The 9,965-nt window shown below is 42.8% G+C and overlaps 1 protein-coding gene across 3 annotated transcripts in view; it reads left to right on the top strand.

The window, feature by feature from the left end:
* Window positions 1-521: 521 nt before the first annotated feature.
* LOC137652190 (SWI/SNF-related matrix-associated actin-dependent regulator of chromatin subfamily A containing DEAD/H box 1 homolog) overlaps window positions 522-9,965 on the top strand; it is a 96,454-nt gene continuing 87,010 nt past the window's right edge. The window contains exons 1-2 of one of the 3 annotated variants that reach the window (XM_068385406.1): window positions 522-558; window positions 5,164-5,298. In XM_068385406.1, coding sequence (XP_068241507.1) covers window positions 5,175-5,298 — 124 coding nt within the window. In that variant the 5' untranslated portion in view covers window positions 522-558; window positions 5,164-5,174. Of the gene's footprint in view, window positions 559-651; window positions 779-903; window positions 1,122-5,163; window positions 5,299-9,965 lie in introns of those variants that run through there. The other 2 variants (XM_068385404.1, XM_068385405.1) reach the window with 2 other exon arrangements.

The raw sequence follows: 9,965 nt of genomic DNA, 5'->3' as shown, positions 1-9,965 counted from the left end.
ACTTTTACCAAACTATCATGTCTTTATATAAAACCAAAATAGAACATTTTCAATAATTAGGTCTATAGTGAGGCAAATGAATGCTGGGGAGCCGATTCAAAGCCTCATGCAACTGGCAGATCTACAATAGCTTGATCATGATAATCTAAATGTAATAAATATACATAAATCTTATAACATATACTTTATTTCATCTTGATCTAAAAATATAATGGTAAAATCAGTTGTAAAGAAAAAAAAATGTAAGGTCATTTGAAAGGCTGATACTCTTACATCACCGCACTGTTCAAAGATTAATATTTCGGTGAAAATGTATTTTTTTAATATATAAAAGCGGACGTTTTAGTAGAATTTAATGTTATAGCATTTCAGAAAATAAGCATTACAATGGTAAGATAAATTAAAATTAAATGTATGTCTAATCCCGCGATAACTAAAATTTCTCTTATATAGATATTAATGGAAATGAGATTTAATCACAGATATTGTGTGGTTCTAGCAAACATTTATCACGACTGTTTAAAGCTCCAAGTTATCGCTTTCTAAATAAATTTTGAGGTGAATATTTAAATCTAAAGGTGATTTTAATATATGTATCATATAAAGCAAGAAATAACATTAGAATTACATTTATTATTTATTTAATAATTTTATTCCTCCATGTGAGTGGCAAAGACTCATGGCCCGGATTACCGAACGTCGTCTTTGTTTACTTTTTTCTGTGCGAAGGTTCGCGGTTACCACATTTCATATTGATTTCACCCAATTATCACCATAGGTTCGTATAAATACAATTTAAACGCACATTGGGGTTTATCGATAGTTTAGGCAGTTATAATTCCATAAATATATAATTTTATTTACGTAAATCATATAATTTTTGGGTTTTTTTGTAGAGCGATCCACTCAGCAGCGTCCGGTGTCATTGACTGTCATGGAGAATTGCATTGCAAGTGTTTCTTGTTTTGCCTTTATTTAGGAATTTTCAATTTGCAATTGCCTGTGACCTTGTGCCTCTCAAGCAGACGTGCCAGCAGGTTATCGCTTGTGAAAGCAGTGATTAGAGATTGCGCAGTCGTGTCTTGTGTTCTTACTTGCTTATTGGTAATGGCGGTGTCAAAGTGAGTTTTCCCTCCTTGTGTAGATGTTAATTATTAATAACGGGAAATTTTTAGGGTTATTCCGGAAGTTGGTCATTATTCATAAACTTTTAATAGGTCTCATACCATATTTATATTTTGGCCAGTAAGGTATTATTAGGTTACTTATTGTTTTGATTGCTCTTTATTTCCTGTAGGTTTACCGTGTTTTAATCTGGCCCACTGGTAATCTTATTTAAAGTAATACTGATATGTCTTGGAACAATTTTCCGGTCAATAATAACTCTAAAACCTTTATTTTCAAGTTTTAAAGTACAATTGAAACAAAAGAAGTTGAGTCTGAAAGACCACTAGGTAAATATGATTATAATTATTATTATTGGTGCCTTTGTATATCAGCGGCCAGTTCCTCCAGCGATCATAAGATATGGTCACCAACTAAACTAAATTCCCCCCCCCCCCAACCTAACCTACAAGCCGTGTCCTTACGTACTTAGCTAAGCCCCCTTTATGCTCTTGTGTTCTTAGTCAGCCGTCATCATATATACAGATGGCCGCTATCATACATACACCCCTTATTATTGTTGTTGTTATTATTATTTAGCTAAGCTGCAACCCTAGTTGGAAAAGCAAGACGCAATAAGCCTAGGGCTCCAACAGGGAAAAATAGCCCAGTGAGGAAAGGCAATAAGGAAATAAATAAGCGATATAAGAAGTAATGAACAATTGAAATAAAATATTTTATAATAACAATATTAAAACAGATATTTCACATATAAACTATAAAAAGACTCGTGCAACTTCATCTCATGCCAATATTTCTTTAGATATTTTTTGAGCCCTTGTACATCGGCAGACTAAGCCGCTGCTCACATAGAAAATGGGAATTCCATCCTATTTTCTAGGGAGTTCTTTCTATGTCCATTATCACCCACACTTAGTTAAGCATGTTATGTAGCCTCTTTCTGCATTACTTCAATTATGTCATTAGAGCCTTTTTATATTGATGGACAGGACCTCTCGTGTTCATAGCACACAACGTAACTTGAGCTTTCCCACCTAACCTAACCCACAAGCCTTGTTCTTATATTTAGCTTTCCTGTGATTCCCTTTAGACTGCCATATTCTTAACGATAGGGTTGAAAATAAGGGAGTTATGGGGTGGGGCTGTCATCATACACACACCCCATGTTATTTTTTGTTACATTAATTATCTGATTGATTACTTTCAGGTTAATATTTATGTCTGTTTCATTGTGGCTCTCTTTGCTTGTAATTTGACATTTATCCGTGGTAAGGGATAGACTTCACTCATTTCCACCAGGGTTTCCCGCATGGCCCCTTTCTTTTATTCGCGTGATTTCAGTTAACTAATTACTGTATTTATATGCTTATCTCAATTGGTCTTTGTTCTGCTGTGTCACTTTGCCTACAGTTTCAAGGTTTAAGGGGTGCTCATGAATGGCTGAGGCAAGGGACAGGACAGTGTCGTAGAGACTGGCCATATATACATATAATCAGTGGCCAAGCCCCCCCTCTCCATCAAGTTAGGACAAGGAAGGGCCAGGCAATGGCTGCTGATAGCCCAACAGATACACCTGTAGGCTCTCCTTACCCCCCTCCCTAACCCCCAAGGGTGAGGTTGCAGACACTGGGCTGGAGCGGTGACCCCATGTCATGCCCCTCCGTGGCCCCCCTGGGTCATGGATCAGGTTCCCCTGCTATTCCAGTAGCCGAAGGGATAAGAGTTTACGGCCCTGTACACTTTTTGGCCCCTACTGCTTGTACATTGAACTCCTGCTATACATCGGTAGAGCATGTTGAGAGGATGGCACCATTCAAAGCTATCATTGAGCTTTGTGTGGGGCGTAGGGTCTGGAGTCATGGGGCCATTGACCATCTCTCCATTCCCTACAGAAGAGGGAAGAGTAAGAGTACTCCTCCTACCTCTGTCATGTTCAGTGCTAGGGATTCTTTCCCAAGCCTGTTTTTATTTTTGCTGTTCATGGATGTGTTAAGTGAAAAGAACAGAACTGAAGAATTGTGGGAGTTGCTATATGCAGATGATTTGGTGATTACACTACTGCTGAAAATGAGGAAGACTTTAAGATAATTGTTGTAGAGTGGTAGGAGTCTTTGAAGAGGGGTGGCTTGAGGGTAAATATGGATAAGACTAAGATTATGATGAGTAGCAAGGAAGGTAGAGATAGGGTAACCATACATGAAAGTAGAGCTTGGTTATAAAACTGGTGGAACAATTTAGACACAGTACTTGAAATATACTCTTAAGTTAAGAGGGAGGATGTGAAGCTCAAGTTGAAAATACAGGAGTATAAAAGCAGCCATGGGGAAGTGGAGGGAGGTAGTGGGAATGCTGGTTGGTAAGAAAATACTAATCAAGCTAAAAGTGAAGATCTACATCATACTCATAATACCAGTGTTAAAGTATGGATCGGAGACAGGGTGTCTAAGACGAAAATAGTGAGCAAAGCCTAAGAGAAAAGAGAATACTGAAGTGGATTATAGGAATATATGCTAGAAAATTGGAAAATGATTATAAAAGAAGAATAGCAGATTGAGATGGTATGGACACTTATTGAGGATGGATGGTGGGGAGGGAGTGATGTAGGAGCCTGCTAAGAGGGGGATGATCAAGAGGTAGGCAGAGAGTTAGATGGCGAGTCAAGGTGAAGGATAATCTGGAGAGAAGAGGTTTCATGGGAGAGGATGCCTTATATAGAAGGCATTGGAGAGGGCACATGAGACAACCAACTCCTTAATGTAGAGATAACGATGGGAAAGAACCTGGGGTGACAGCCACTGCTGCTTCATCAGTTGTTGGTGAATAGTCATAATTGGATTGGTTTCTAGCACTGTACAGTAGGTTAATGGGGTATCTCTCACGCTATATCCTCTTGCTGATATGAAGGCCATGCATCGACTACTATCTTGGAGGTTGGTTAGCAATCATGACCTTGTGTGACAGCACTGCTAATTCATCAGTTACAGGTGACAGTAATGCTGAATCATTAGTTACAGGTGAAAGTTTCTATTGAGGGTAAGAATACCGAGTTGTGTGGAGACATCCTTCTCTTTCCCTTCCTTTTCTGATATTGCTGATTCTTCTTGAGTAAATAACTCTATAAATGCTAGTTGTTAAAGGTCCTTTATGACTCTTCATAGCACCACCTCACTTTCGGGGAAAGTGGCTTGCTTGACTTGAATGCAGCAGTCACAGCTGTTACACGCTGGTCCGATGCCTGATGCTGATGAGTTACCCAAAAGGAGCGCACTTCTTGCAGCAAATCTTTCAAGTAGCAACTCCTTTATTCCTCTGACAATTGGGAGAATGGTTCAGTATCTTACCAAACATTTCTATTGATGTGCCTAGTATGACACTGCCTATGCATCCCCTTCTAGGTTTTCTGTATCATAGTACCAGCTTCCTTTTAAGTCAGTACTGGCCGAGGCCATAATAACTTCGATATCCCTATTATTAGGTGTTCAAAGATTGTTGGAGTCACCTTCTTTGCTCTTGTGCGGGACCAGGAAGGATGACATGTCCAGGGAAGGAAAGAACCTTTCAGGTTTTTCTATGGGACTTCCACCAATGAATGAGTCTCCCTATTTGAAAGGATGGAAGTTTTATATGCGAGTATGTAAAATAAAAGATTTTAAGTGCTTTGTATTTTTCCTAGCTATACGAACTTAGTTCTTTAATTCAATTATCTCTCCTCTGTCAGTTCTAGGCCTAAAAACAGCAGTGTGTATTCTGTGACAGGCAGATGGGTGGGGGTTCCCCCTTACTTCACTTATCTTTAACCAGCTGCCTTGTTAATGGTTCAATATCCCTCCTAGCCCGATGACGAAATAGCCCTATTTTAAAGGACTAACATTTATATATCAAGGAAAAAGACAAATTTCAATTAAGTACTTAGTTATATTTTACATAAATCTATCCATCCATCTGTTGAGTGTGCATGTTATTCTAGTTTTTGAATGGAAACCAACTTATTGGAGTTAATTCTGATCACATTTTCCTATAAACATATTTCTTTTTCAGATATTCAAGATATGGAAAATGGCAATGGGGTATCAAGCACCAGTAATATTTCTTCAGGGCCGCAATCGAAGGCTCCATTAGGCAAAGGTCTTCGGAATTTTCGCATGGATAAAGAGTCTGCCACCAAGGGTCAAAGTAAGTGTTATTCTATTGTTTACTTGATTGGTGGACATAGATTTTTTTTTTTTCAATAGGAGTTTATCTTCAGCTTGAGCTGGAATGGTGCTGGGGGCTAGATGAGAAAACTGCCAGACTGTACCACGTCACTTTTGTCAGACTGCAAATAGTATGGATGTACAAGTACTCACTGCTGCTCTTTTTGCTGTTGGGACTTTTCTTACTTTGCTTGTGATAAGTGTTTGTTGTAGTTTGTCTTTTGTGAGTGCTTTTAGCTAACAGCAGAAGTGTATGTAAGGTAATCATGTGATATAGTGAAATTTGTTGCTTCAAAGATACAATCCTTCCATCCCATGTGTCATGTATCTTGTGAAGGGCGGGCCTTTATGCAGTTCCCCATCTGAAGAGTGGGACTATGTGCAGTTTCTTTCTTGAAGGGTGGGACTGTTTTTAGTTCTCCTGAAAGGTAGAATGCAACAGTTTCCCTACTGAAGAGGTTGTGATGCTGAAAAGATCACATGGTTATTTGGTGTCCTTAGACTCTTTCTTCTTCAATTGGGAATATTTTGCTATAGCTTTTTTGTTTGCTCTTTCCTTCATGTCCAATAGTGATCTTTGTTGTCCACCAGGCATGCTTGATGTGCCTATGAGTGTGAATCTTGGGGAGGGCCATGATTTTCTCCCCCACCTTTACATTCTTTGCGTGCTTGCCTAGAGGAAGCTGTTGATAAAGGGGATAGTTGTGTAGGAAGGCTTTTCACTTAGTTCCTTTGGATTCAGTGATCACTCTTCTCCTTTGGGAGGAAGTGATAATACTCTCCCACAAACTGGTACCTTATGGGTTGGTCAAGTATAACTGTGTACAGAGGCTAGGGTAAAGACTGGGTGCTGTTGCTTTCCTGATTCCTGACAAGATAGGTGAAGATTGTTCCTCACCCTTAACCTGCTTCTCGGTTTGGAGCTTCTGCCCATTGATGTCTTTGGGGGTGGGTCTTGTTAGCTCTTTAGAGCCCCTCTGTGTCTTTGGCCTAAGGACAAAAGTGATTCTTCTGTGACAGGCAGGTGGGCAAGACTTCATTTTTCCAAGAATGCTGTGTTTAGTGACAAAAGCTCAGTAGGAATGGGATTCTGGTCAGGTGAAGGACTCGAAGGTTCTGGGTCTTGATATTAAGAGTACTTATACTACTTCCCTTGATTTCTTTAGGAATCTTTATTTGGAAAGAATTGTTACAGCAGCTAAGAGGTAAACTAAATAAGTTTTTGCCAATCACCGTTTCCCTAAGGAAACTCAGATTTTATAAGAGTTAGTTAGCACTGTGTCCTGTGGTAGCTACTGTACAAGTATTGTTTTAGTGTGAATTGTATTTGTGGTGTGTACTGTATATAATTTGGGGGGCAATTTGGATTGATGAAAATCCTTAGAATTTTTATTGGTTTGTAGGCCCTCATTACTATTTATTGTTCAATTTTTCAATATTTAACTTAGCCGGTGATTATATAGCTGCAACTCTGTTGCTCGACAGACAACTCTACGGTAAAAACTCGCCAGCGATCGCTACACAGGTTGCGGGTGTGCCCAACAGCGCCATCTGTCGACCAGATACCCAGTTCTCAATGTAAACAAAGACTCAATTTTCTCTCTGTCGAGGTGTCGACAAGACGTACTTACTCGCTGTTGCTAAACTGGAGTTTTTTCACATCTAATTGGTGAAGTACTTTATTCTAGTTTTGAGCTTTCGCTGTGCAGGGTTTCTCTTCACACAAATCCTTGAACTCTTTTTGATAACGGATTCTTTGTTGATGACTTTTTGATAGTTTTTTGAATTTCCCTTTGACCAATTCAAAATGGCTGACCCTTCACAAGTCCCCAAATTTAGGAAGTGCAATGCTAGGGACTGTTCAAGGCGTCTTCCGAAGGCTTCTATCGACCCTCACACTGTTTGTTCCAATTGTCGGGATAAAACCTGTCAATTGGAAGATCGGTGTGAGGAGTGTTTTGGCCTTTCGGAATTCGATTTTATCGAATTTCAAAAGTATACACGTAGGCTAGAGAGAGATAGAGTTAGGAGAAGTTCTTCTCGTTCTATTGATATATCCTCTCCCCATGCCCCACAACCTATTCCTTCCTGCTCCTAACCCCCCTCCTGGCACTCAGGAACCATCGATGGCTGATATGATGCGTGCCATCCAGGCTCTGGGTGAGAGAGTTGAGTCCCTTGCTAGTGACCGTAATCAGCTCATGGCGGATGTGAAGGAGCTTAAGTGCAAAAGTGCAGTGGGAAGTGTTAAAGTGCCGAGTGATAGTGTTGTGGATAGTGTTGCGCTTGAGGGTTCGTCTGTTCGTGCCGGTCGTCCTCCTAGTCCGGGACCTCTTGCAAGCTCCCAAGTTCAGGGGAGAAGCAATGTCGTACGACAAATGGGTTCGAGAGGCTTTAATCAGCGAACAGACGTTCCCTCCGTGGTATCGGGCGTATCTACCCAAGATCGCTCCTACCTAACTAAGACGAGAGAGCCCATTTATACCTCGTCTTCGGAAGGTGTTTCTCGCAAGAAACCTTGGACCAAGGTCTCACGACCGTTAAAACGCAAGTCGGTCCCTTCAGCGCAAGTCCAACGGCCCGGTTGTAGTCACTGGGTCAGTTCGGACTCGCTGCCGTCATCCGATGACTGCTCACCGCCTAAGAGAGGCAAAGCGGTACCGCTTCGGACAGTAACCCCGTCTGTCGCCGCACCTGCTACCGTAGACCCTAAGTGGTCTCTACTGCAAGACATGCAGTCTAAACTGACGTCTCTAATGCAGGACTTTCGTGCGGAGAAGGTTGCTGCCGCACCAGCTAGTGCAGTACCTAGCCTACAACCTTCCACACCATCGGTTGTGCGTCCTGTGGACGCTGAGGTAACCTTCTCACGCACACCAGTTGAGAGAGTTCCTCCACCCATGCGTTCCAGTGTGATCTGCCAGCCGCATGTTGACGTTAAGAGACGCACGGAGGTTGCCGTTGACGTTCAGGAGGTTCAACAACCGTCAGAGTTGCTTTGTTTTGACGCGGTGCGTCAACCTCCGCAACCCAGTGTGGTTTCCACTGTGCACCCACATCAGTCCAGACAGTCTGGAGTAGACGCTGTGCGTCCCCGCGCTGCCATGGTTGTTGCCAGCTCACAGACTGGGCAGCAGTTCCATGACGTTGCGTCCGGCTCAGTCACGTATGCACCCGTGCGACCGGACTCAGCGAACCAGCCGTTACCCACTCCGTTGCCGTTTCCTCATCAGTTGTCGGATGAGGAACTTTCTGATGATGATGTTGCTGCACACATAGATGAACCACAATCAGATTTGGACGAGCCTAAGTCTACTCAACCCTCTTTGGACTTTAGAAAAGTTTTGGCCATCTTCAAAGAGTTGTTTCCGGACCAGTTTGTTTCTGTGGCTCCTCGTTCTTCGCCGTCAGAGTTTGTGTTAGGCATGCCGTCTACCACTCCTGCCTTTACTAGACTCGTCCTCGCACGCTCGTCCAAGAGAGCTTTGCGGGTGATAGGAGAATGGTTGCAGTCCAAGAAGAGTTTAGCGAAGACAGCCTTTGCGTTTCCCCCTGCTAGACTCTCTTCTAGATCGAGCGTCTGGTATGCCACGGGAGAAGTTCTCGGCTTGGGAGTTCCTGCCTCTGCCCAGGGCGACTTCTCAAGTCTTGTAGACTCTCCCCGCCGCCTTGCCATGAGACGCTCAAAGATATGTTGGTCATCTTCGGACCTGGACCACCTTTTGAAAGGTATCTTTAGGGCCTTCGAAGTTTTTAACTTCTTAGACTGGTGTCTAGGAGCCCTAAGCAGAAAGATCTCTCCGACAGAGAAAGAGACTTCCTTGCTCATTATGTCCTGCATGGACAAGGCCGTACGTGATGGGTCTAATGAGCTTGCTGCATCATTTGTGTCCGGAGTCCTTAAAAAGCGTGAAAACCTATGCTCATTCCTTTCAGCTGGAGTTACACAGTGCCAGAGATCTGAGCTTCTCTTTGCTCCTCTTTCCAAGTGCCTTTTTCCAGAAGCCCTGATTAAGGAAATAGCCGCTTCATTGGTGCAGAAGGACACTCACGATCTTGTTGCGTCCTCCGCTCGCAAAGCTCCCCCTTTGCCTACCTTGTCAGCTAGACCAAGGATGGACACTCCAGCGTCCCGTTTTATTCCGCCCTTTCGTGGCAGAGCCTCCAGCAGAGGAGGTGCTCGTGCCGAAGGGAAACGAGGAAAGAAGAAAGGATCCAAGTCCTATAAGGGCAGAGTCTGACTGCCCGCATCTTCAGACAGCAGTGGGAGCCAGACTCAAGAACTTCTGGCAGACCTGGGAGAAGAGAGGCGCAGATGCACAATCTGTGAAGTTGCTCAGAGAGGGGTACAAGATCCCTTTTGTACGGAAACCCCCTCTAGCAACGTCTCCCATCGATCTCTCTCCCAGGTACAGAGAGGAAGACAAGAGACGAGCCTTGAAACGGGAAGTGTCTCTTTTACTAGAGAAGGGAGCGGTGGTCAAAGTCTCGGACCTTCAATCTCCGGGATTCTACAACCGACTCTTCTTGGTGTCAAAGAAGACAGGAGGGTGGAGGCCGGTGCTAGACGTCAGTGCTCTGAATGTCTTTGTCACAAAGCAGACGTTCTCCATGGAGACCACAAAGTCAGTCTTAGCAGCGGTCAGA

This window comes from Palaemon carinicauda, chromosome 13 (genome assembly GCF_036898095.1).
Source record: "Palaemon carinicauda isolate YSFRI2023 chromosome 13, ASM3689809v2, whole genome shotgun sequence".
Lineage (NCBI taxonomy): Eukaryota > Metazoa > Arthropoda > Malacostraca > Decapoda > Palaemonidae > Palaemon > Palaemon carinicauda.
This window is presented reverse-complemented; position numbering and strand designations above follow the sequence as displayed.